At 40.2% G+C, this 26,056-nt stretch overlaps 5 protein-coding genes across 6 annotated transcripts in view; 4 read left to right on the forward strand and 1 right to left on the reverse strand.

Moving 5' to 3' along the window:
* LOC118327521 (ADP-ribosylation factor-binding protein GGA1-like) overlaps window positions 1–5,639 on the forward strand; it is a 12,428-nt gene extending 6,789 nt beyond the window's left edge. Inside the window, exons 16-17 of the mRNA XM_035660912.1 lie at window positions 1,097–1,207; window positions 1,966–5,639. Of these exons, the coding sequence (XP_035516805.1) occupies window positions 1,097–1,207; window positions 1,966–2,076 (222 nt within the window). The 3' untranslated portion in view covers window positions 2,077–5,639. The remainder of the gene's footprint in view (window positions 1–1,096; window positions 1,208–1,965) is intronic.
* On the reverse strand, window positions 5,312–13,439 carry LOC118327522 (probable ATP-dependent RNA helicase DDX17). The gene is made up of 13 exons (XM_035660913.1): window positions 13,139–13,439; window positions 12,281–12,440; window positions 11,962–12,058; window positions 11,564–11,697; window positions 11,221–11,286; window positions 10,872–11,013; window positions 10,243–10,403; window positions 9,957–10,129; window positions 9,711–9,821; window positions 9,519–9,580; window positions 9,188–9,247; window positions 6,790–7,026; window positions 5,312–6,644 (listed from the first exon to the last, which is right to left on the reverse strand). Exons 1-13 carry the CDS (start codon window positions 13,189–13,191, stop codon window positions 6,157–6,159), a joined length of 1,944 nt encoding a protein of 647 aa, XP_035516806.1. The 5' UTR covers window positions 13,192–13,439; the 3' UTR covers window positions 5,312–6,156.
* On the forward strand, window positions 12,539–17,438 carry ntan1 (N-terminal asparagine amidase). Of its 2 annotated transcripts, none has more exons than XM_035660916.1 (10): window positions 12,539–13,095; window positions 14,344–14,446; window positions 14,638–14,703; window positions 14,805–14,913; window positions 15,004–15,077; window positions 15,166–15,219; window positions 15,334–15,387; window positions 15,481–15,578; window positions 15,892–16,005; window positions 16,216–17,438. In XM_035660916.1, exons 1-10 carry the CDS (start codon window positions 13,069–13,071, stop codon window positions 16,378–16,380), a joined length of 864 nt encoding a protein of 287 aa, XP_035516809.1. In that variant the 5' UTR covers window positions 12,539–13,068; the 3' UTR covers window positions 16,381–17,438. The 2 variants fall into 2 exon arrangements, with proteins under 2 accessions (XP_035516809.1, XP_035516808.1); XM_035660915.1 differs by lacking the exon at window positions 12,539–13,095 and adding an exon at window positions 13,570–13,824.
* Window positions 17,439–18,187: 749 nt separating this feature from the next.
* Window positions 18,188–22,974, forward strand: LOC118326451 (mpv17-like protein). The gene is made up of 4 exons (XM_035659446.1): window positions 18,188–18,801; window positions 19,419–19,489; window positions 20,343–20,372; window positions 20,880–22,974. Exons 1-4 carry the CDS (start codon window positions 18,498–18,500, stop codon window positions 21,123–21,125), a joined length of 651 nt encoding a protein of 216 aa, XP_035515339.1. The 5' UTR covers window positions 18,188–18,497; the 3' UTR covers window positions 21,126–22,974.
* An 809-nt stretch (window positions 22,975–23,783) lies between these two features.
* LOC118326547 (bMERB domain-containing protein 1-like) overlaps window positions 23,784–26,056 on the forward strand; it is an 8,657-nt gene continuing 6,384 nt past the window's right edge. Inside the window, exons 1-2 of the mRNA XM_035659561.1 lie at window positions 23,784–24,068; window positions 25,643–25,743. Of these exons, the coding sequence (XP_035515454.1) occupies window positions 23,981–24,068; window positions 25,643–25,743 (189 nt within the window). The 5' untranslated portion in view covers window positions 23,784–23,980. The remainder of the gene's footprint in view (window positions 24,069–25,642; window positions 25,744–26,056) is intronic.

Here is a 26,056-nt window from a genome sequence, read left to right on the forward strand (position 1 = left end):
ACACCATCCCATACCTAAAGGGTTTCTGATCCAGTCCTAAAAACAGCCATTTGAATTCTCCACACAAGCCTCTGCCTCCTCAGCAGCATGTAGTCTTAACATTCAGTCAGGTGGAAACCATATCTTTCAATTATAATGTTCCATGTTTTATGGTTGCGAATTTCAGTCCTTTTCTAGTGCAGATGAGAAATTGGCAATCAAGTACCAAGTTGACACAATGTGCTGGATCTCTACCCATCTTTAATGCTTGCAAGCAAGAGTCAGTGGCTGCACCTACCACATGACTGAGGATAGGCATTCCCTGCTCTGATTTTATAGCACAATAAACGCATCCACTGTAAGCAGTTGACAGGAAACACGTGATTTTACTCACGTTCTTATTCAAGATATCTTTAATGTACTCATGACATTTTCTTTATCACATTGTTCTTCTCCTGGTCCTTCTGTGTCACATCTCATTTGACAGTCTCATGATGTTTGTCTTCAAAACTTAATAAGTAATAACTATATTTCTTTGTGTTACAACTGGCTACTAATTACCAAACCAACTACGGGTAACTACTTACTACTAACAACTACTTATTCACAATACGGAAAGTATGTAAGTAACGGCAGAATTATAGGAACAGAAAACAGGATCATCATTTAATTCATTTGTAAATCACTTATCACACTTTGAGCCTATCTTAATGGTTCAGTTTCCTTTCTGCCAAATAGTACAGGTGCTCACTGGTTGGAAAACTGTCCTAATTTTATCCGGCTCAGGAGTGCAGAGTTGAACATACTGAACATCTGTACATCAAAGCTTCTATGCATGTCAGAGTACAGGTACAGATATACACAAGTAAACCAAACACTATTACAACTGTAATTAGATCTTGAACCGTATCTGCCACATGCACCAGGTTTATCACACGACCATTTATTGAGACAGTTTCCTGCAGAATCTGAGGTACCGAAAGCTTTTCTGATTACATGGTTCTATATGGCTGGAAAAGCTATACTCCCCATACACAGCAAAAAGAAGAAACAACCCTGAAGATTACAATATAAGGAAATATCCAGAAAATGCACTCAATGATTGTCTGTGTCCTAGGTGATGAAAGTGAAGCTGCAGCCTCCGTCCAGCACCGAGCTCCCAGCCTTCAATCCCATCCTGCCTCCAGCCGCCGTCACACAGATCCTACTGCTGGCTAACCCATACAAGGTACGGTGCCACTTGACCCCCACAAATATCATACTATCAACATCACTGTTTGATACATCAGCTTCTTCTGGTTCTTCTACTTTTCATCACATTTACCTGAATGTCACTGACAGAAGTGGATGAAGAATTCTAGTTTATAATAATTATAATATCTGAAGGTCAGACCAATACATTTTCTTAACCATAGTTAATTTTTGGACATATTTGAGTCCCTGTTGATTTTTGGACATATTTGGTAATTATGCTAACTTCCAGTCTTTGATCTTGAAAAGATAATGTTTACATTATTATACTGTATACAATAAAAGTCTGTGATATAAATTAAATATGCATAATGGCATTGATTGTGATACTGTGTCATTTTTGGAAACACTGCTTTATAGGCTTTGCATTTTATTAACTTAATAAACATGTAGTGATCTTACAAATTAAAGGTACCCTGTAGAGTTTTTGACCACTCATTTTTAATGGCTCCTTGATTTGGTAGTGTGCACGTGGACTCACATGCAAGTGGGCGACGTAATCCACATCCTGCCTTTGGTTTCACGCTATTCCGCTAATGTAGAGTTGGTAGTGGTAACACGCAAACACACTTTGTGATGCACCACCAAAGGCAGCAAAGAAGACAAACGTGGATGTAAACAATGTATGATTTTACAATGTTTTAAAAATATTCTTTTTGAGGAAGGTAATGCATTCAACACCTCAAGCAAACACACATTACTGTCGATGTAACATCAAACGTTCTTGTGTTTCAGGAAAAAGTACGTTTGCGGTACAAGCTGACATTCAACCTGGGGGACAAATCTCATGATGAATCTGGTGATGTGGACCAGTTCCCACCTCCAAACACCTGGGGGAACCTTTAGTGAGAACGACCAACCTCCTGTCATGTGATCTGCTGCTTCCTTTAGATTTAGGTTGAAGTTCTCCCTCATCGCTGGCTTGAGGAAAGACGGCCTCTTTACACTCCAGTGGTGTCAAACTCCAGTTTGGTAATACAAACTGACATGAGACCAGTTGTGGGAACCAGCTTCTACCTTGTGCCTTCCTTCGCAGCCTTCCTGTCCTTATTCAATCATCTCTGTGTTCCTGTGTTTTGCAGCTTCTTATTCCAACAATCAGTCCAACGCAAACTATAAAGCAAACTGTCAGACACATTGATTCAATGCAGTAACTTTTGTGGGAAACAAGTTGAGCCTTTTAAAAACTAAATGTGTGCATTTGTCTGATTTGCATACTGTTTAACAATCCTTGATGTCCCATGTCATGTGAATTACATGTAACAGCTGGTGTATCACATTGTTTTTGTTTACAAAACCCCATTGCTCAACTTAACGCAAGTGTCTGATGCATTCCCAACTTTGGACATTGTGAGCGAAAATGTCCTGCATTCTGAATATTGTCACAGTGTGCGTGTCCAGTGTTCAGAGTAGGGTTGCAGCAGGTCATTGTTTTCTGTCAGTCCACCAGTAATACTATTCTGTTCAAATTTAAGGCAGTGAAATGCTTAAAGTGATATCTTACATGTGTTTACAGTATGACCAACAGCCAAAACACCCAGTGTGTTCAACTTATGATGTTATGTGGAGTAGTTGGTAGTTAACCCGACTCAGCCAACTCAGTTATAAGAAGTAGTTAGAAGTTGGCTAATTGTTTCAGCTCTACTTCAGTGTTCAATGAAGAGCAGCAGCAGTGGATTTAATAGTCAAATACTATCATGCTTAACTTACTAGCAAACCATTTCCTCTTTACCCGCTAATGAGAACTGTCAAATACAGAGTGGCATAGAAACTAAATGTAATGTTAACACACTGAGGTTTTGCATTTTATCCAATGGAGACTAAGTCGAAGTAGGAGTTTCAGGAGTTGATCTTAAATGTTTTAACAACTGGAAAAGTACAAGGAGAATTCGGAAGCATACATAATGAATTGGTACATAGTTTTTAAGAATTGGCTTGGTTTTAATATTTGCCGCTTTGAGGAAATTATACTTGATTTGTGTGTGTAGGTGTCGAAGCTGTGACAACAGGTCTTCTCCACAGTAGACTTGTGACAGTAGGAAAAGCACAGACGTTACTGATAACATTATCGATGGATCTGTTCTATTCAGGTGTTCCAGTGAGCATGAACAGTATGTGGAGCCTGAAACTGACGCAACTAAGTGGAATTCAGCCATCATTGATTTGTTATTTAGACCTGTGCTTTTCCTACATGTCAAAATGTCTTCTGTGAAAGAGCAAGGAAGGGCACTAAATCTCTGCCCCTGTTAAAATGCTATTTAATTTCTGCACTTTTCTTTTTTTGGGACACTTTTCGACATTCATGCTTCACTCAGGAGTTTGATTTGGAGATTTATTTTACAAATGAACTTTCATGCACTTATTTTGTTTAAATTTTGCACAAGAAACCATTCCATCTTACAGTACATTGTCTTTTGACCCAAAGAGGGACATGTGAAGTCCTGAGTTGCAGACATCCGGTTTGATTCTACCACATGTGCCTGGGATGAAACGTTTGATTTTCATTTTCTTTGTACATAGATGTATACAAATGACTAGTTTGATTTTTGTTTTTTTTGTTTTCGTTTGTTCATGTCACAAAGTCTTTTCTGATAAGGAAAGACTTTGTAACAAATTACACATGAAATGATGTTACAGAATCGGCCCAATATCCATGGTCACTGAGATGATTGGAGCACGGGTCTATGGTCATTTCTTAGGGCCATAAAGACTAAAATAAAATGAGATTGGAGGCAGAGTGGTTCTGAAATACACGTGCAACTCCAAATGTGTGTAACTACAATCGGGACAGAGCTGGAGACTCAGTTTATAGTGGATCAATACAAGAATTACCCACTTAATAATATGGATTCAGTTATACACTTCTACTTGAAAGCCAGTGTTACATTTAATTTAGTAGATTAGCCCACATCAGCAGTCATCACACAGTGCCATTGATTTGTAATAATATAAATCAGTTATTTCAGTTCCACAGAGATTTCAGTTTTTATTTGTTTAGAGATACATTTACATGTCTAACTTGTTTAGGACTGGAAGGAAGAAAGCAATAATGACAAAAGAAGTAGCCTCAGTAACCTTTAACCTTCAGTCCTTCATGGCTCAAGCACATTGTAAATAATGAACATTTGCGCTCCTAGCATGATGTACTGTGAACTATGCATTGAAAGCATCAGATTCAGATCAGATTTATTTTGTGTAAGACCACACATACTAAAGTTTTATGTTTATTGCAGCCTCTATCGTGTCCATATCGTCTTTAGGGTGTACAGTGGCACATTCTCTGACTGGAGAAGCATGATCAGCAGATGCTAAAATTAGTCCCGTCTGGCTTCTTCTACCAGGCGTATGGTGGTGATGATGACACAGACTGAAGCTCTTCCTTCTGGACAGAGAAGGTATTAACTCAGCATTCATCTTTGATTTGTCATCCCTGTCTGCACTGACGGGACTGGAGTTACAGTAGCAGCGACCGCACCCTTCCCACAACTAGGAAAAATGTAACGTGAGACAGGGGACTTGTGTGTTGTAGCCACGCTATTTCATGTCTGGTTCTAGTGTTCACTGAGGTGAATTTAGAGGGTATGCTATGAAGTAAGTTATTGCAGAGTTACCCCTTTACAGAACCTATTGATCAAACTTGATCACTGTGCATGCAATGTTGTCACTCTTGTCCTGCCTGGAAAGACATGAATCGGACTGGACCTCCCACATAAACTAGGACTGACAACAAGAAAACAACTTTACAAACCTGTAACTTGAGACCCCTAAGTGATTCAATCAATTAAACTGGATCTGATTCAGATTTTCAAGAACAAAAAAGTAGAGCAAAACTAAGTGTTGTGACGAAGCCTGTACAGTATTACTGAGGAAACAGTCTTTTCCATTTGTGCTTTTAATGTAAATAAAAGCTTCATGCCATTATGTATATTTATCAAGAAAAGCAACATACATGTACATACTGCTGGGTACAAAGTGAAAATGTACTATAAATGTGTATTTAAGGCAAATAAAATCATTTGTACAGGGATTTCACCTGATGTATAAATAATTTAATCAATAACTTGCAAAGTAGGAGAAAATACAATTTTGATTCATTTGTTTATTAAGAAAGCACTGTAAAAAGAACACAATAAATGAAGGAGGAATCAATCCACATGAATATGTGTCTGCATTAGTTCACATCGGTTTTTTACTACAGGACAGAAAAAAGTGAAGACATGCACAATATAATGTATCTGAATCTAGTGTGACAGTCTATTACACTAAACAAACTAAAATAGTGGTTGCATGGTATCAAAAGACTCACAACTTGAATGCATTATTTCAGTGTTTACAATAACACAAACTCAAAATCAATGCAATAGGAGAAAGAAAATATACTGCTAGTCAAAACATAATTCTCCCTCAAACAATATAAGTCAAAGATTTAGAAATTTAATAAAGCAATGACATGACTCTGGAATGTGATGGCATCTATTAGAAATCATTTATTCCCAACCATGTACCACTGAGCCCTCACTGCAAGCTAGTTTTCATACTAACCACATCCTAATACAGCCAGTGAACAACAGCTTAAACTTGAGAGGGACAACAAACTGGAGGAATCTGCTATAGTGTTTCATTGAAATGACAACACCCCAAACTTGTTCCTCCAGGGTACATAGTCTAGAGAAACTGCATGAAACTAGAAAAAATAGCGGTTAAAGTTCGTAGTTTCCTTTTCTCTATGAAAATTTACATTCCACACATATGGTGTGTATTAAAGGTACAAAACAAATAGAAAATATATAAGCCCTTACCTCCTTAGATTAATGCCTTTTCAAACCCTCGTCTCCTGGTGATAACAAGAGATTAAGAGGAAAAATAAAGTTACACTGTGAACACACCAAGTAGCGCAAATTAACCTTCTGCTGCTTCTTCATAATTCTACTTCCGGGGAGGTGGAGGACCTGGAGGAGGAGGGGGTGGAGAAGTAAAAGGGTAGGGTGGTTGCCCCATAAAGCCCATGAGCGGTGGCTGTGGTGGTGCGAACTGCTGAGCCATCAGTGGCAGCGGCCCCCCTGATGACGGAGGAGGAGGCTGGCCAAACTGACCCTGAGGCTGGCTAGGCTGATCCTGACCTCCACTGGACTGGCCTCCACTGCGGGAGTTGTAGCCCCCGCTGCCGCCATAACTCTGGTACTGATCTGAGCCCGAGTTGTAGCTGTTCCTGCCCTCCCGGCTTCTGTCCCTGTAGGAGGAAGAGGCGGAGGAAGTGGAGCGGTCTCCATCTCGGCTGTTGCGGCTGTCGCGGCTGAAACCGCTGCGGCTGTCTTTGCTGCCGCCGCCAGCAGGGCGCATGCGCCGATCACACTCCTCCTGGTACATGAGGTTAGGATTGTTGGAGCTGCTGTCACGGTAACGCATTCTGCCACCTATAACAAACAACAACTTTAAAACCAGTATCATATTTAAACTGTTTATCACTACAGAATGGTCTCAAAAATACCAATGTTTTCTATTAGACTGTATGATTGACTGTGATGTATTAAGCTGAAAAACTGTGACAGTCCTTCTTACCCCCTCCTCCTCCACCACGCCCTGAGTCCACCAGCTGAAGCAGTTTAGGGTTGATGGCCTGCCGGGCCTCCGCCAACACTCGGACAAGGTCTCGGGCCTGCCGCAAGTTCCCTGGGGTGAAGAAGGTGTAGGCAGTGCCCTTGTTGGTACTGCGGGCCGTACGTCCAATACGGTGGACATAATCCTCAGAGGAGCTGGGATAGTCATAGTTGATGACGAACTTGACATCTTCCACGTCTTTTGGGTACAGATATTTTACAGCATGGGGAAAAGAACCAGATCATCATCTCAAGAGGGGAAAAAGCTTCTGGTGAAAGAATTGATCACTTTAATTCATCTTCAAGAGCTGATGGTTTGTATTTAAATAAATATAAATATATGATTAATTAAATGTAAATTAAATGAGATATTATTAATAATAGTTTAAAAAAAAGTATAAAAAAACAAAAATCTAAACAAATAGAGTGACTTACCTGCTTTATCAGACATCGTGTAAAAATCCATATATCCAAAGATTCATTTCAGTTTTTCACCATTTGAACTCATTTAAATCAAATACAGTTAAAACTGAACTTGACTTCAGGTTTTCACGCTCACTTGAAACTTAGTGAACATGGCATCGAGGTGGACACAAACATGTTAAGGCTTCATAGTCTTCACACCAATGTGATTAATGGTCAGAATGTGTGAAGACAAGGAGTCTGTTTCTTATTACAGAAGATGTGGGGCTCTGACAGCACTGCTGATCAATAAGTCTACATTTCCCCCTCCATCATGACAGAGGAAAGCCATAACCCACTGAGTAAGAGAATGACGATGTGCCGGGACTTTTGACTATAACATATGAGCACGATGGAGGTACCAGAATGTATGGTGAGCTCATGGAGGAGTTGAGAGAAAGGGGCGGTGAGGTACTTACCCCCTTTATGTTGTTTTTTACAAAGGTAGTCCCCCCTTGATCAGTCCTGGTTTATAGGGAGGGGCTGAGGGGGAGGGAGACAGGAGTCATTCCTCACCCTTCTCCACACACCAGCAACGCCAGACGGGAGCAGAACCGTTAAACCTCAAGAGACATGCACACAACGGCTGGTTCTGTTGCGCTCTCGCTGCATTGCAGGCCCCTCCTCAGACCCTGGCCAGGACTGGATCCAGACGAGCCCGTCTAACACTCTCTCCCCTGTCTGTCTGCTTTTTTGGGACGGACCGATGGGCAGACATACAGGCACCTCAGGCTGCTCCCAAGGAAGGCTCGTTGGATTTACAAACTCTGACAAAACTGGGCAGGGGGATCTTAGTTACTCAAGAAGGAAAAGAGGGGCTTTAATCCCTCTAAAACTAGCTGAGCTTCTACTTTAACGTGACGAAGGGGGCAGTGACAGCAGCGCAGACTGTTACAGCTGCCGTGTGCTGCCAAACCCTGAGAGGAGAAGAGGGGAAAAAAGAACAAGGATACGGTCATAGGAATTTTGGCAAGTTAAAGACACTTCACTTATCCCCCCTTCTCACATTTATCCTGCCAACAAATATAGAATAGATATCAAATTAGCCATCCTAGCCTTCCTGTTGGTGGATCGGAGATAATTCAGCTCAGCTGTCACTGTCCTACTCAAATGCATCTGCAAAACATAACATGTATCATTTTGCAGAAATATATAAATGGAACAACTACATGATGTATTATCCTCTATGTGGAAGAACGGGTGGAATTTGCACTGATAGCATAAAGGAGAAAAGGTGCGCAGGAGCATCTGCCCCACAGACCCCTCCTTTCAGGCAGCAGCGTGCCAAAGAGCCCCGGATGAAGGAAGCTTTTGTAACTGCAGTAACAAGAAACAGACTATGAACCCAGAAGACCAGAAGGCCTGAAGCCTCCATTCTGCACTTAACAGTTCATTAAACTATCAGCTTAAGGGCAATCCTTAAACATAATGTGCTGAATTATTTCATTGTACATCACTACATTCAAAAAGGTTAAACCTTCTTTGTTATTTTCACACTTCTAGTTGACAGCAATACTACATATTGTACTTATTTTTAAATCTGCATTGTGAAAAAATCCTAGTGTGGCATCCATTATGGAAAAGGGGAAAAAATGTCAAAATATCAACCTGAAAATAGTCAAAAGAAAACAATTCTACACTTGTGCTAGAATTGCATTTTATTAACCCAATTTCATTGCTCGACTTTGCCAGATATAGCTGGTCTCACCTGCAGTATACTTACCTACCGGTCAAGATTACTTTGCAAATAGATATTACTGTTTATTTGTAAGTATTTAATAGGCTTAATATTATTTAGAGGAAAATATATGATTTGCAGGACAATGCAGAATTAATTAGAAAAGAGACAATCATGTGAGATACTATGTAGCATTAACTGTATGTGTGAGCAGACATACCCAGACCACGAGAGGCCACATCGGTAGCAATCAGTATAGGAGCTTTACCACTCCGAAATTCTGTAGGATTAAACAAAATATCAGTATGGTTATTATCAGAAACAGATATAGAAAAAAAACTAAAGAGCAGGATGGAAAACATTATCTCCATTCAAACTCAACTCATGTGATAATAGATGAGGAACTTTAAAACTGATGCTTAGAAGGGAAGTGTTTTTCCTATACTGTCCTGCCCCTCAGGAGCGCCTGATAAACACCAGTTTACGGAAGGAAATTATCTACAACAAATGACAGGAGGGAAGTGGTAGCACTGTATTACAAGTATTCCTACCTGTGAGAACCCAGTCTCTTTCTGGCTGGCTCTTATCTCCATGGATACACATGGCTGGCCACCTAGAAAGGAAAGACACAATGAAGTGGCAGGATTAGAGAACACTCTGAATAGCTTCTGTCTATTAGTAATTTGCATAATTCATCCTAGAAATACTGTCAAAATGTTGTGTCATAACAGACAATTCCTCACCCGTCGCGCCTCATCCTCCTGGTAAGATCATCACAACGCTTCTTAGTCTCCACAAAGATGATGGTTTTGTTCTCTTTTTCAGCCATTATCTCCTCCATCAGCTGAAAAAGTCTGCAGACAGGGAGAGGCGATCACAGCACATCAACTGTGTGAAAGGATGAGCTCAAGTTCTGTAACACTATGTTAGCAGTTAATTAAGATAATCATGACATTTTAGGTCAGACTTCTCTCACTGGCTTTCCTTACTTGTTGTCCTTTTCAGTCTCCATGCAGACATCGACAATCTGCAGGATGTTGTGGTTGGCACTGAGCTCCAGAGCGCCGACATTAATCTGGACGTAGTCGTTCAGGAAGTCCTCGGCGAGCTGCCGAACATCCTTTGGCCAGGTTGCACTCCACATTAGAGTCTGTCTGTCAGGCTGAGAAACACAGGGAGGGAAAGAATGCAACTGATTTTACTGAAAAATACTTGTACATTAAGTCACAGTGATCATTTTAAAATCAGCAGTCATCAACGGAGCCTTTGTCCCACCCTGATTTGTTCAACTATCTTGCGAATCTGTGGCTCAAAGCCCATGTCCAGCATGCGGTCAGCCTCATCCAGCACTAGGTAGGTGCAGCGCCGCAAGTTCGTTTTCCCACACTCCAAGAAGTCAATGAGGCGGCCAGGTGTGGCAATGCAGATCTCAACGCCTAGAGTCATACCAAATCAACAACAACAAAAAAGATTCACACATTATTAGATGCTTGGGCAGAACATTTCCCCAATAGCTGTGTTCTGGTTGTTGTTCATACAACACTATGCATTTTACATTTACTGACCATACTGTCACACCTCACAGAGAAATGCAGTGTGCGCTAAAATACCAGGAAGCACATATGTCATGTGAGTGTATGTATGTGTGTGTCTGTGTGTGTATATAGTTAATTTACAAACCAAGATTTAGTTCTGTGTTTTTCTATGAATTAAATATGTAGTTTAAATTCAAACACTGTGCTACATTTTGCTGTTCAGTTATTAAAGTCAACTTAGTTCCCCACCTCTGGGAAGCCAGGAACGTATACAGAAAGTGTATATTGAAGAGGATTCTCAGTAAAAAGGTTTTGATTTTCAAACTATTCTGAATAATCCCTTGCATGTGCCAGTCTACAAATACCCACCACGCTCAAGGTCTCGAATCTGTGGTCCTTTGGGTGCTCCACCGTAGACACAAGTGCTTTTGATACGTGAAGATTTCCCATACTCATATGCAACCTGTTGAACCTGCTGAGCCAACTCTCTGGTTGGGGCGAGCACCAGACACTGTAAAGAGAGGATGAAGAGGAATGAGGACGTTTATACAAACACTAATTTGTTTGTTTTATTTGTTAGAATCCCATTAGCTGTGCCCTGAATCACAGCCAGCCTTCCTAAATCATACTACTAAGGTACCATCATACTACTACGGTGGTATCATTTAGATATTATGAAGCTATCTAACATAATAACCAATATGGAATTTGCACTCACAATTGGGCCATCTCCTCTCTCCAGATATGGCTGGTGGTTGATGTGTACAATAGCAGGAAGAAGATACTGCAGGGAACAAAAAAACAAAATACAACTAAATACGTGTCCTACTATCATATCACAGGAGATCAGGCTAACCAATTCCTTCTCCTATGAATCCCTTTTAAAAACACATTAGTTAGACTCTCTTAAACTATCTAACTTTGCCCCTGTGCAGTTATACTGCTGTTCCAGATATCCATTTCTTATTATACTATTTGTCAGCAATTTGTATCCTGTGACATGTGCTATGTAAACATCGCCAATTAAACGTCAAATAGTGATCATCATCAGGCAGTCTTACAGCCAGTGTCTTTCCGGAGCCAGTCTGTGCAATCCCCACCATGTCCCTGCCACTCAGGGCCACAGGGAAGCCCTGAGACTGGATCGCTGTCGGCTCCTTGAAGTTCTGCTGCATCAGCACATCCATCACATACTCTGCCCGAAGAAAGAGGGAGACAATCAACAAGATAGCCCTGAAAATATTTTCTTCTTGTAAACACATCACTTGTCCTTGTAAAACACATTTTACTAACAGCTGTATAGTTTTGCTTAAATTAAAAAAAGCAAGGGGATTCAAAACAAAAAGGATATTTTGAAATCCCTAGATGCTAGTGAATGAATTGTTTATTGTATATGCTAATGTTTCCCAGAGATCGTTTGTGCAAACGTCTTAGGTTATATAATGTATGGTTTACTAACGAGGAAACTGTGCCTGGTGAAAGCCGGTGATCGCCTTTGAACAGCCAGAGCCTCTGATGGTGATCTCCTTCTTCCTGCGAAACTCTTCCACCTCATACTGGATACAACAGCCAACGAGAGAAGAAAGAGGAAACATGTATTTGGTGAAATGGTGTGTAAATTCAGATTTTTTAGATTACCTTCTGCTGAAATTACTCTGAGAAATATGATTATGAGGCATGGCTGTATGTATTTATCATTTGTGGATTTAAATGTGTGTTGCCTTGTGTATCAATATTGTTTGTGAGTGTCAGAAAGAGAGAGAACAACAAAGGTTTACCTGATTAAGGCGTTGGACCTCAGGGTGTTCAGTGTAGAAGTTCTTCTCGAATTTTGACAGCTCATCCAGGTTCCACCTCTTCTTGCGGAGACGCTCACCTGGATTCCCAAACTTCATTGGTGGGGGTCCACTGCGTCCGCCCATGGCCCCAAACCGTGGCCTGAGAGATTAGGGTCCAGACATAATGAGCACTGGGGAATCAGCAAGGCTGGCTGCAGCATTACTATATCAACACTGCAGGGGCTAGCTTCACCAAAGAGGTCATGTGATGATCATTTCTCTCTGTCTTGTAGTTTTATCTGTGACCAGTGTTTTTACGGCTGAATCCATGTGCATAGACTTCATTTTACTTGCAGAATTATTATTAATTTAAGTTAGGAGCACAACTTTATGTATGTGGATTGTTTTATTACAGCTCTCTATGAGTCTGCAGATGTTAGAAAGTGTTATGAAGTTTGTCTGCAGGCTCAGATAACTATGCCTGGTGCGGCTATAACATGTTACTGTGACATTTTCACACTGTAAGTCCTGCCCAGCAAATATTTGCACTCCAGTCTATAACACGACCTTTATCCTGGCGCCACCTTAGGGTCAGGGCTAATGTTACACTTGTATAAATACTGTGATATATAACTTAACTTAGTACAAACTTTACAGTGAAAGCACCAACAACCTGAGGAGAGGCCTTGGGGAGGTTTGTTTTTGTTGTTTTTGTTCCTGTGGCCCTTATCGGCCCACTGCAGAGAGAACTGAACACAACCATATGGCTTTGGGTCAAACTAGCTGTAATGTCTCCACATTACGCAGCTGCTGTGGTAAATAAGTAACGTTATGTGTTGTTCCCACAGATGAACTAACCTGTCTCGTCCACGGTCCCTGTCTCTGTCACCGTAGGAGGAACCCCCTCTCATTTTGGCGAAGAAACGAGTTACAACGTTACTATCGTCTCCGCAGTGTTTATAACTTTTGACACCGGTTTGTTTACGTCGTGCGCCGTTATGACGTGCAAAGTCACACAATAGCCGCGATTGACGAGTAAAAAACTACATGTATGTTGAAAGTACGCTTAAATAAGGATTTCAGTAAACAAATGTTGTGTGCGTCACGTAGCTAAACGGCCACCGCGTCGCACCGTCCCTCCCTGCCCTCTTTAGCGACGTATCTCCAACTAGTAATTCTACGTAGCGTCGCTTAGATAGAACGGATGCTACGTACGAATGTTCGCTATGTAACGATGGTGAATTCGGTTTGTGTACGCGTTCGTGCTTTTTAACAGTTGGTGGCGATGTGTCAGAAACCGCGAGCCGTGTTGTTGCAGGAGCAGTAGAAGAAGAAAGCCTTGCAGCAGCAGGAAGTGCGAGCAGACCGCCGAGGCTCGATATGTGTGTAATAAGATCATCAGAGTAGGAAGTTGCTGCTCTTTATAACAGTATGGTGACCAGTTGAACAAGCGCAACTCGGATATGCCTTTGTTAATTCAAAATAGAGGACTTGGGCGCATTAACTCGACAGCGGAATTGTTCGACACATTTCCACATTTACAGGTTTGTTTGCGGAAAGTGGGGCTCCATGTAGCTTACTGCGCTAGCTGCCATCACCAGTCATCAATCAGTCATATGATTCAGTCGACTGTCGTATGATAATTCATTTTCAAAGAAGTGTCACTAAATGGAAGTTTCCTGCGTGTGTACAATTTAAAAAAATAAAATAAAATAAAATAAGGAAGAAATGGGAAGGAAACGTGATAGCTCCCTTAATTGACAACTTTTGAGGTCTGGTCTTTATGGAAAATAATCATTTTGACATGTAAGGGGTGTTTATTGATTTATTTCATTCATCAGTGGAAAGATAAGGGTTACATTTTCCTTCTCTATGAAAATAAATGTGTAGTCAAATAAGAATAAGACCTAGAAGAGGGTTTACAGTCTATATTAACAACAATGAAGCAATATTAATAAATAGCATTACCTGATTGTGTTTTGGTTTAAATGTGACGAATACACAGAACCTACAGTGTCAATTTGACATTTTTAAGTAATACGTCTTTTATTCTTATGTCACAGGAACATGGAAGAACATTTCGCTCCAAGCCACTGGTTGACGTCGACCCAAAGTGCCTCTTGTATGTCCAACAAAGAGAGTTTGCTGCAACAACACCAGCAGACAGTGAGTAAAGCCTGGTTATTGCACTGGGAGTGTCTAAATATCAATCCCTCTTTTCTCATTGAGTATATAATACAGAGATTTCAAATCCTGCATTTACAACATTTGCCTCTAATTTACTCCCAGATAGTACTCCAAGTTGTCCAATCTGGATCATACTGATAACGCATGCTTTTCTGTCTTGCCTGTCACAGATTGTGTTTCGGTAATTGGATCTGATGATGCCACCACCTGTCATTTGGTTGTGTTGCGACACACTGGTAACGTTTCTTCCATTAGATTTATGCTGTGTGCCTTATTCTGCCTGTGTATGTAGTCAGGAATGGCATTTTTGATGTCTGCCATGACTGAATTTTATTAGGAAGTGGAGCCGTTTGCCTTGCTCACTGTGATGGTTCCAGCACCTGGTCTGAAGTCCCACTCCTTGTGAGAGCTGTCACCTCACTGAGTAACGTCAGTAAGGAGGGCAGGTACGAAATAAACAAAGACACATAACGAAAGTGCACATCCTCTTCAGAGCTTCTTCATTTTTGACTTGTCTTTTGCTTTCCATTATGCAGACTTGAGCTCCATCTTGTTGGGGGATTTAATGATGAGTCAAAAACATCCCATAAACTCAGCCTTAACATATTGGGTATAGTCTTTTAAAATTACCTCATTTCTCATATGAAGTGGGTGGCATTAGAGCTTTGTAAAACTTACAGACCATATTCGCTTTACAGCAGCGTTCCAGAAACAGAAAGAGGATATTCATCTGGAGACATGCTGCATCACAGGTAACATTTTGGTTTTGACTTGTTTACTATTGTTTAGACTTAATATACCAGTCGAGCCTTTATCATAAGTTATTATTATATTATAAGTAACCCTTCTGTTCTCTGTTTTTGTAGAAATCAATGACATTGTTGTTGATGGAATTCATAGGCCTGTAGTATATGGAATAGGTAAGTGATGAATATGCTACGGACTTAGAGGGAGGCAATGCGCTCATGGCACGTGATCTCTAATATACTATGTGTATGGCTGTTTCTGCACAGGTGTAAATGTTAAAACAGGGGATGTGTTCCCTTCGTCATTCACTCATAAAGGACCTGCAGAAGAGCTGCGATCTGCGAGGACCTTCACCGGGGGACAGGTAAGATATAAAATGTTGGGTTTTTTTTGTTTTTATTTGGATACTGGACATTTCTGTGAGTAAAACAACATAATTTTAAGTCTCTCTATTTCATACTAAAAACTGATAACCTCATGTTTTAAGTATTTTTTTTATGGGGTTATCATAAACAAATAAAATATACTGATGTACTCTTTTCCTTAAAATTGGTAATGTGGTAATTGTTTTGCTATTTATTTACTAAAACCAACAGGCCAAGATCTCATTGTTGAGAAACAAACTCAAAACTCAATGCAAAAATGATTAATAAAATGAATGTTTTGTTGTGTTGCAGATGGCTGACATATATGACTCAAGTCGAGGACTTGTTAAAATCGGCCCTTGCAATTGGTCTCCAAATCTAGATATTGCCTTCTGGTTGGCACAAAATGATGACACAATTTTAAAGGTAAAGAAATGTGGAAGTAATTAGTAGTCCAATAAAGATGATTTCCTTCATCCTTTGTTATACTATATTCTATTATACTGCTTTCCTTGCTTCACTCAAGGCCTCTGTTATGTCTGAATGTCTCTTCTACTCCCAGTGTGAGTGTGACGTAGAAGTTCAGAAAGTTTCATAATACAGACTTTGACTCTGGTATTTCTCTCTCATGCCCAGTACCTGTCCACCTCTCCGATGGCTGAGCCGCCACACTTCGTCCAGCACATGAAGTCCACCATCCAGTTCCTTTTAAAACACCCCGACTCTGATAGCCTGTTCCCCGGGGGTCAGCCACAGCTCTACCACAGGACTGTGACGGGGGACTGGGAGAGGGCTGTCTAGTCATAGAGCACTACTCCCATCTTTCACTCAACCTTAACATGGAACGTGACTGTTTTTGCCTCTCAGCTCAGTGGATACACTGTGACCCATCCACCCACTGTCTGTTATTGTTCGTTGTGTCTTAATTTGGAGGTAACCCCCAACTTGACCATGCATATGTTGAATAGCTCTCCTGATTCATCTGGCTGGTCCAGTAAAGAGAGTAGAGGAAGTGAAAGTGATTCTGTTCATGCCTGTAACAGTTCATTTTTCCACTCTTGTGAGGTGATGTAAATTCTGCACCTTACACCCTCTGTTGTGTTGCTGTCAGTCAAAGTTAATGTGCTATTATGCTTGGCTATTTTGAAATAGTTAACATTGCTGTCTTATGACCAGTTGAAAAAACATACTTCTCATTTTTTATGTTTTTTTTTTAGCCCAAAACCTGCAACTATTTTTTTTAATCAATTTCCTACCTACCTTGCATACGTCCATTGTGCAATTTAAACTAGTACAGCCAATCAATTTGCAGAATTGAAGCTTAATTGAATTGCCTTTATATTTTTGTCAGTGTTTTATGTTACATTGTCCCCATTAAATCAATTCTTGCCTATATCCAGAAGGTTCTGAAAACCAATACTTTTCCGAGAGGTGTGAAATCAATCTTAAAACTTGGTATGCTTTGAAAGTACATGCACAATATGTAGTTAATGGGCTAAAACATGTAAAACCACATGTATGGTTCTTAAATGCCTGACCTACTGTTAAGGAATAATTAGAGGAGGGGAACTTGCTGCAATAGCAACAAAGAATATATTTATTTTGGCACCTTGTTTAAAAACAGTAAAGAGAATTTTATTTGCTAAGCTCTGCATTGTTGAAGAGTTGCGCAGTAAGTTTATTTTTCTCAAAGAAATGCACCTTCCTGATGAGAGGAATATGATATTTCATCACATACTCTACATACTGCTGTATAGTTGGCTATGAATGTGTATGCTTTAGGAAAGTGCATGTGTAAATGTGTTTAGTAATCTTATGCAAGGGGTGTTTTGTCTAGTTTAGTCTTTTTTCAAACTTAACAATGTAACCAACATCATACTGTATAAGGCCTTTTCATCAGTTGTGTTATTCAGGAAGTTGCAAGGTGCTTAAAGCATTGGTGCAACTTTTTACTCTAACATACTGCACCTGTTGCTAAATAAATGTAAATTGTCAAATCTATTTTGAAATGCTTATGCCTATATTGAGTGTTCAGACTGAATGTCATTTGAGTATATTACTATATATCACATTACCTATCAACACCCTATATGCTAATGTAGCTATATTAGCTATATTAGTATATACATTATATATAAATATTGGTGTAGTAGTACAGTACAGAAATGTCAGTTATGTCTGACATAATTTAGAAACCATTACTTAGTTGTTACACATTTATTTTACAACTGTAAAATGTTACATTTAGAAAATCTTGGCCACAATTATTTATAAAGAAACGTAAGGGATCCTTGTCAAAAATGGTTTGTTTATGTAAAGAAATAACATATCCTCATCCCCCATAAGTTGACAGCTAGAGGACACTGATTTGCTCATACAGCCACCTCTCCTGTGATACTATTTATTACAGCAAAAACCAGATCAGTTCAGGTATAAGGGACATGTTGTTGAGACAGCTCCAGGTACTGTGTCAGGTTGAGCTGCTGTACCTTCTGATAACAAACTATTGGCTCAAGGTCTGCAGTCTGGCTCCGCCCTTCATCTGTATCTTCCTCTGCTTTCTCTTTTACGTAAAAAGGGGGCGTAGTAATTTTACGCAAAACGACGAGCCCCGGCCGGTGGCAGTCTGGCTGACAGTCCCGAGCCGGTTGTCGGATGGTGTACGACAAGCAAGTATCCCATCTGATATTATATGACTTTATGACCTTTATTAGACCAGAAACATATATAATTTGTCGTCGATACGCCTTATGAGCGTCTTCTATCGAAAACTGGTCGGAAATATACAGTGTCTGTGTACGTTAATGTGTCATATTTAGCTAGCTCACTTACACATAAAGCTAGTGTTACCGTAAAGTATTTATTACCTTTTGTTAACACACTATTAAATTCAACTGGGCGGCAATAACGGTAAAATAATGCGAACGGCGTTTTTGAGACACGTCCGTCGGTTTCCGTGGGTCACCAACGTTACACTGTACGGTTGTCTGTTCGCTGGCGGGGACTTCGTCCACCAGTGGTTTTCCCGGAAGGAGAAGATGGACTGGAGCCACACACGGAACGTTGCCGTGATCGCGTTCAGTTTCCATGGTAACTTCAATTTCTTCTGGATGCGGTTCCTGGAGCGGAGGTTTCCCGGGAATTCCGTCGGGATGGTGATGAGGAAGCTGCTCCTAGACCAGACTACAGCGGCACCCCTGGCTACCAGTGTCTTCTACACAGGTCGGTGGGCAGTGGGACGGACGGGCGGGGGGCAGCACGCCACAGCCCCCCGGGAAGTTAATGGTTAACAGATATCTGTCAATGTGTCACCTGACCCAAGTCCTCTCTGTGCGCGTTACTTGTGGTGTAAATATCAGCAGTTGTCCATTGTCCTGTGAAACAAACCTTGACTAGTAAAGGTCAAATGAAAGACATAAGCCTGAAGGATTACTATTACACATGACAAGTTATGGCAATATGTCATATTCCTATTATCTAACACAGGAAACTGCAGTAGTAGCTCAATCTGATCAAATCTGAAAATCTGATGCTAATAAAGCAAAGAAAAAAACTAAACTCCATTAAAATAGGCTATATAAACCCCATAATCCTAATGTACATGCTGTCATTGTACTGATAATGTGATAATGTCTGCAAGCAATATTTATACCACTGTATTAATAACCCTGCCATTGTGATTTTGTCCCTACTCCTATAAGACATACATATATATATATATATATATATATATATACTACTATACTGTGTACTGTGTTTGTGGTTTCTTAAAAGTACCTACCATCAGTCAAACCATCTTCCAGCTGACAGTCAAAGGATGAATTTGTCTTGTCACCCAGGTGTCAGCTTCTTGGAAGGCAAAGAGGACATCACAGCAGACTGGAGAGAGAAATTCCTGAATACATATAAGGTGAGTGGGAGCAGAGACAGGCTGTCACATGTTCCTGCCACTGAAATGGTATCAGTTGTGATATGTTGTGACAGTTAAGTTGTGCCTGAATCAAAGTGCATGTATTTATGTGTGTGTGTGTGTGTACAACCATAGATCTGTGTGTGCAAACTGTCAGTTGGTGTGAATGCTGAATGTTTTTTTTTTTTTTACAACACGTACACCAATGTTTTAATGTAAAAGCTCCATTTATCTGAAGCTGAGTATGCAGACATTGTTGCTATTACCTTCCTCATTCACACTCAGAAATATTCTGCCTTTTCTGGCAAATCTTGCTCATTTAAAATAATGGATGGACAGTTTTTCATGCCGTTTCAACTCTTTTCATTCAGGTAGAAACTCACGTTCAAATGTTACTCAACTATCAAATCCCATTAAAATGTCAGAATATTCAACTTTCTTCAAACCCACTCATCTTAACCTGTTCCCAGTGATTTATACATTCACATAGAAACTCCTTTTTTAAAAAGTTTTAAACGTTCACGGCACTTGGGATTTTCTCGTGTAAATTCCACTTTTTCATATCTTTCATACTTTTTCCACAATTGCAGTTTTAAGTTTCATGCAATTTGCAGCCCTTCTCTGATTTTAAAATTTGAGTTTTTTCAACAGCATTCACACCACGATTTCTTCAGAAAGTGCCTCCTCAGATGTATCAGCTATTACTTGATTTTGTGAGAGGCCTCTGAGTTTTGCTAAGTTACATGGCTCTCAGTCGATGTTGAAGTCCACATCCGTTTCAGTTGTGTCAGCAGAGCTTTTCTTCTGGACGTTTTGAATGATTTGTGTGCTTTCTGTTTATCTCTCTTTTCAGACAGGGCTGATGTTCTGGCCATTTATGCAGGTAAATATTCATATCTGCCATGCATAGACCTGTCTAAATCTAAGCTCAAAGGTCTACTTGCTAATGATTCTGAACTTTCAGTCACATCTCACAGCCTCATGATAAACCTGTGTGAGTTACTAAGTAAACCTTTGAGTAAAGATTGTCTTCTCTGTTAAAATCTTCAGTTTCCTCACATTTGCATTTCTTTTAATATCTGATATAATATTGAAAGTAGCCAATCTTGGTGGTTCTGCAACATGATGAATTTGAAAGACAGACCTGTGGAGCAACCCTTCAAATATAATAATAATAATATATTAATATCCCAAATATCATATAAACACATATAATAAGATAAAGTCAGAGAGAAATAATGTAGGTTAAATTCCATCAGCCTAGTTTTTTGGACTCTCACAATCACAGACTCTACTAAAATAATCAGAATTATTTAGATATATTCAAACACGGCAATAATCTACAATATATATATAATATACATACTATATTTGTATCTGTTTCCCTTAGTTTCTCAACTTTGCCTTGGTGCCTCTGTACGTGCGGACCACCTTCACCGGCTGCTGTGCCTTCGTCTGGGCCACCTTCCTTTGCTTCTCACGTCAGAGTGGTGATGGCACAGCCGGCGCTGCTCTGGCATGGATGTTCCCTCCTAAAGAGGATGAAGCAGAATCTACAAAGGAGAACGTAGACTCCAAGGAGAAGACGGACGCTCCCAAAGAGGGAACAGTAGCATCTAAATCCACTCAGAACTGAAATATGTAGAACCGGCCGTTGTAATGGAGGGGGACAAACAAACAGGAGACAGCTGGTTCTGTGATTGATGCTGCACCATCACTGCCATGGTTTGAGTTCAAAATCTCACTAAACTAAAATGGATATCCTTATGAGTCTGTAAGGTGCTTTAGGGAACAGCACCCAGCAAATGTACTGAATGTATATACAGTATATTTTTCAATATTCATACAGCACATCTCCTCAGTGGGAATGTGTAATTCAGCCCCACTTTAACATCCCACAGTAAACTGTCGCCATGCTGCGTTTCTCATCAGGTTTTGTTTTTATAAAAACAGTTCCCTTATTTAATTGGGACATGTTTAATGATACTGGGATGATTTACGAGGACATCTGTATCTGGGACAGAAGCTGCGAGGATGGGAGAGTGTAAACTTGAGTCCTCTGCTTTACATCTAAATGAAAAACTGGAATGAGAGTGGGAAATAAATATTTCCACAATGTGGAGTGGCAGCTAACGTATTAGCTTAGACTTTTAACTTCATAAAATTGGGCAAATTGCTAAACTTTTAGATATCACTCTCTTTTTTTGTCTTTATTACAAGTGCTTGGACTGTTATCTGTGGCTGCTACAGAGTGCCTGATCTCCAAGGACTATCTGCTTCGGTTCCAGTTTACACTCTGGTACAGGAAGTGCCAAATACAGATGCACACAGGTACCTATAACCTGTTATATTCTAGAGTATGTTTGTTTGTTATTAATGTGTAGGTAGATACTTTATACATAAGGGCCATAATGAGCTGAGCACACACGAGATTCAGCGTAGGTTCACAAACAGTGTTGTTTAAAGCAACAACAACAACAAAACACTACAACATATCTGAAAATACCTTTATGAGTTCCACAGTTTCAACCATTATCCCAAAAATATACTACTGAAGAATACTTTGAGTTTTGTCTAACAATGGTTGATGAAGGTTGTCTCAAACATCCATATACTTGAATGTGGAAATGCTGCCTGCCTGTTGTCGTACTTTATGTTAATGTGATACCGTGGAGTGCTCTCTATTGTTTCTCTCTGCACCATTTCCTAAAACAGTTTGCTATTCTAGTTTTTTTTTTATTTGACCTCTTTGAAATGTTTATATGTTTCTTTGCCTGCAGTGATTCTTGTAATGTCAGATGCCTCCGCCAAGCAGTTTTCTACAGAGGTAATTTTTATAAAGTTCAGCGCAGTACAAGAGCTGACTGTTATTCCCATATATTTATACGGTTCAGGGCAAACTTCTCACTTCTCAAAAAACCCTTTTGATTCACTTTCCTATGTATTACTGAAACCCCCTGTGTCACAGAGAGATGCATCTATTTTTGTTTTCTAATATGGTTTAGTCTAAATCTAGTTTGCATTTTGAAGTAGAATTTGCTGTGTAATTCTATTATTTGATCTGCATAACTGAATTAATACTACTCTGAATAAGATATTAATAATAATACAGTGTTGGTATTGCGGTACAGAAAGATAATGTAATAACTACAGCAGTTTGATCCCTTTTATCAGACACCTTTTAACTTGTATCCTTATATATAATAACTTAATATTAGTGTAGTGTTAGAGTGTTCGTTTCTATTTATTATTGATATGCTGATGTGTTAAACTGAAACGGAAAGCTCAAACAAATGAATAATCCCTTTGTTCATATCAGCAGCTGAAGACTGGGTAATATTACCGACTCATTCAAAGGTTGGTTTGCTACTTTAACACAGTCTAAATTTGATTGTGTTGTTGACTGTAATTTATTGAAAAATGATTTGATCACATTTTGCACTTTAGTTGCACTAACTGTGGTAAACAATATTTATTGCTGAATACATTAAAACACATACTATTCATTCACTGTGTGAGTGTTTACTGAGCAAACAGCTATAGCAACACACAAGAAATCAGTTATTACTGAACTCGGGTGACACACTTGTACCAACATTGTAAAACAGACCCACAGTTTCCGTCTTATGCTTACAGTTGAAATATCACATGCACCTCTGATATTTTGCCATCAAAGGTGCATCCTGGGTGTGTTTTGGCTTGTGTCCAGACCGAAATATTACTCACTTCCCTGTATTACTCATCGTTTAGATGCAACTGCAGCTCTGTCTCCCTCTCTTCTGGGAATATATTGAGCACAGCATGTACTTTGAAAGAGCTGCCGGCTGCTGCGTGCCATTTTTTTTCTGCAGTCTGTGTTTTCACGCTCTGTTTTAGTCACTCAGACTATCTCTCCCTGCTGCTAAGACTTAAGAAATTAAGCTTAAGGCACCCGTTAATAAAGTTGTTTCTAAATTTGGAACCGTCTGCTCAAACAGACTTTGCCATATGCAACCAGACCCCCTCATGTGGAAACACCTGCCACTTAACCTTTGGTAGTTATGCAGCCAGATAACAATTAACACTTCAGAGACACAATGCTGAAATAGCTATTACCCTGCACTAGTGTACATATCCCTTTATTAATAAAACACATGGGGCATTTAAATGTGCAAATATAGGAAATACACATCATTGGGACAGACTGACAATAAGAACTCCAGTGCAACTGTGCGCCTATTGTTTTATTTTTAACGTCATCTCAGTGCCAGTGGGTGTCTCCCAAGTCTTCACATCCCGGCCCGCACTGCGCATGCTCCCTACATCCTCACCTCCATCCACACGTCGAGGGACTTGAAAAGCTTCAATAAAGATGCTCAACATCTCGGGTCGCTGGAGCCTCGTCACCGGGTGAAACTGAGTTATCTGGACGCACGCACACCGAGGAGACGTGTACATTTACCCGAAAGCCTCGCTGTTATCCTGGTTTCTGCGCGCGGCCACTCCACCGACATGGAAATGAAGAAATCTATTTCGGACACCGAGCGCGCGCTCAGGAGCTACGGCGCCGTGTCGGAAACGGCATGGACAACGGACAAAGGTGAGCGTCATGCAGCAAAATATGGTGTTGTTTTACCGCCTGGTGGTGGGAAACAGCAAGTTCTGTGTCAGTGTTTGCAGATAATGTTTCACTCTGTGGAAAAGCCCAGTGAGCGGTTAGCGTAGAAACGGTGGGTGAGTGGGTGAGTCACAAAGGTTTGGGACGTATCAGTAGCGCTGCCTTGGTGCCTAAAGGCCTATACATTCCCCTGCATGCACACTATGGGTATTGCGCGGTTTGTGAATGAATTTGGGCAATGCAATATACCACAAATACAGCAAGCCCAGCGCATTTGGAAACTTGATGCAGGCTGAGCTGATGATGAAGCAAGAGCAGACAGCCAACAGCCCGGTCCTCTGCTCCATCAACGGGCTCTGGGTCTCCCATTTAGAAGAATGTTTGAGCTTTTTGGCAAAATGAGGGAAAGTTGACAGCTTGAAAGACTTCTTTTTTTAAATGCCACTGTAGGTACATTCCTTACTTTTAATTATTGTTTCTGAGGATCACCATACATTGCACAAGGGGTGAGCACAATAAAACCAGTTTCAATTGACACAACACAACGAAACCACAGACACAGACAGAAAAGTGACAGTAACGCTGAACACACACCTTTCCAACACAGTTTCAGCTAAACATGAACATCTTAAGTTGAAGAGCTACTGAATTAGACGTCTGTTATTTTGATCTGCATCTTTTTTATTTGTCCTGTTTATGGTAATCATGGTCTGCAAAACGTTAGAAAATATGGAAAAAGCAGTGCCTTTTACAGTATCCCAGAGCCCAGTGCAACGTCTTTAAATAGCATTTTTCAACTTACAGTCTGAACTCCAAAGATTTTCAATAAATAGTTATATAAAACTGAGAAAAGCAACACAATTCTCTGAGGACTGCACTTGATGCATGGCAACAATTTATTTTCTTATCGACCAATGTCTGTTTCAGCTCAAAACAATACCACAAAGTACAACCTCAAAAATTACTATAAAGCTGAAAAAAAACAACAACAACAACTCAGTTTTGACATAAATAAACATTATTAGCAGCAGATACATTGTATTGGATGTTTCTGTTATCTGGTCCTATATTAAAGTGATAAAGGTCTATGGATGACGCATGTGTTGACGGAAGCAGCAGTGATAACGTCCTTTAAGATGTGTCCTAGTCGGTTCCACTGAGGATAACTCATCACAGGAGAGCAGGGTGGGAAGAAACTTCCAGATTAAGTCAGAGAAGGAGAAAAAAATTCAGTGGATATTTTTAGACACAGATCCAGCCATAGCTCTCTCTCTCTCTCTGCCTGTCTAGCACAAACACACATACATCCAGCTAGAAAACAAGGCAGAGGTAAAGCAGAGCAACCTCCCCAGGTTTATCTCCTCTTATTTAAAAAAAAAAATAAAAAAAATAAACAAATACTGCCAGTGTTTATCCTACATTTTTTATATTTTGTGCTCACATCTGTTTGATTTGTGTGTGTTTTTTTTTTTTTTTTCGAGGGGGGGTGTGGTCCAGAGGCAGGCATTGTGACTGCAGGATGTGTCAGGGGTGTCGGCATTGGATGTCAAATACAGATGCTGACATTTCCCTGTTTGGTGAGCCCCAGGTGTCTGCTGCACCACCTACAATCCAGGCTCTCCAGGCTGTTTATTCCTCATTAAATCATAATCCCAAAGTACACTGATGAGCCAGTTTGTTTTAATGAAACAGCGGTAATTCAAGCTGATTCATTATGTGTGAGAGGAGGCTGGTTTACACCTGCAGCTGATGTGAGGAGCAGTGCTGCTTGTGTTGGCCTGAAACTTCCCAGTTAACCTCACCTGTCCCTTGTGAACAAGCTGTTTTTAATTAGGGATTGTCAATGCTGTCCGGTGCTTGTAATGTTTTTAATGCTGAGTATGTGTGTGTGTACGTGTGAGCAGCTTGTTCAGATGAGATGGAGCTGTGAAGACATTACTGAGCTGGCGTTTTGCCTCCTGTCTGGACTT

The sequence above is a fragment of the Morone saxatilis genome, unplaced genomic scaffold (assembly GCF_004916995.1).
Source record: "Morone saxatilis isolate NCDOM2014 unplaced genomic scaffold, NCSU_SB_2.0 Contig17, whole genome shotgun sequence".
NCBI lineage: Eukaryota > Metazoa > Chordata > Actinopteri > Moronidae > Morone > Morone saxatilis.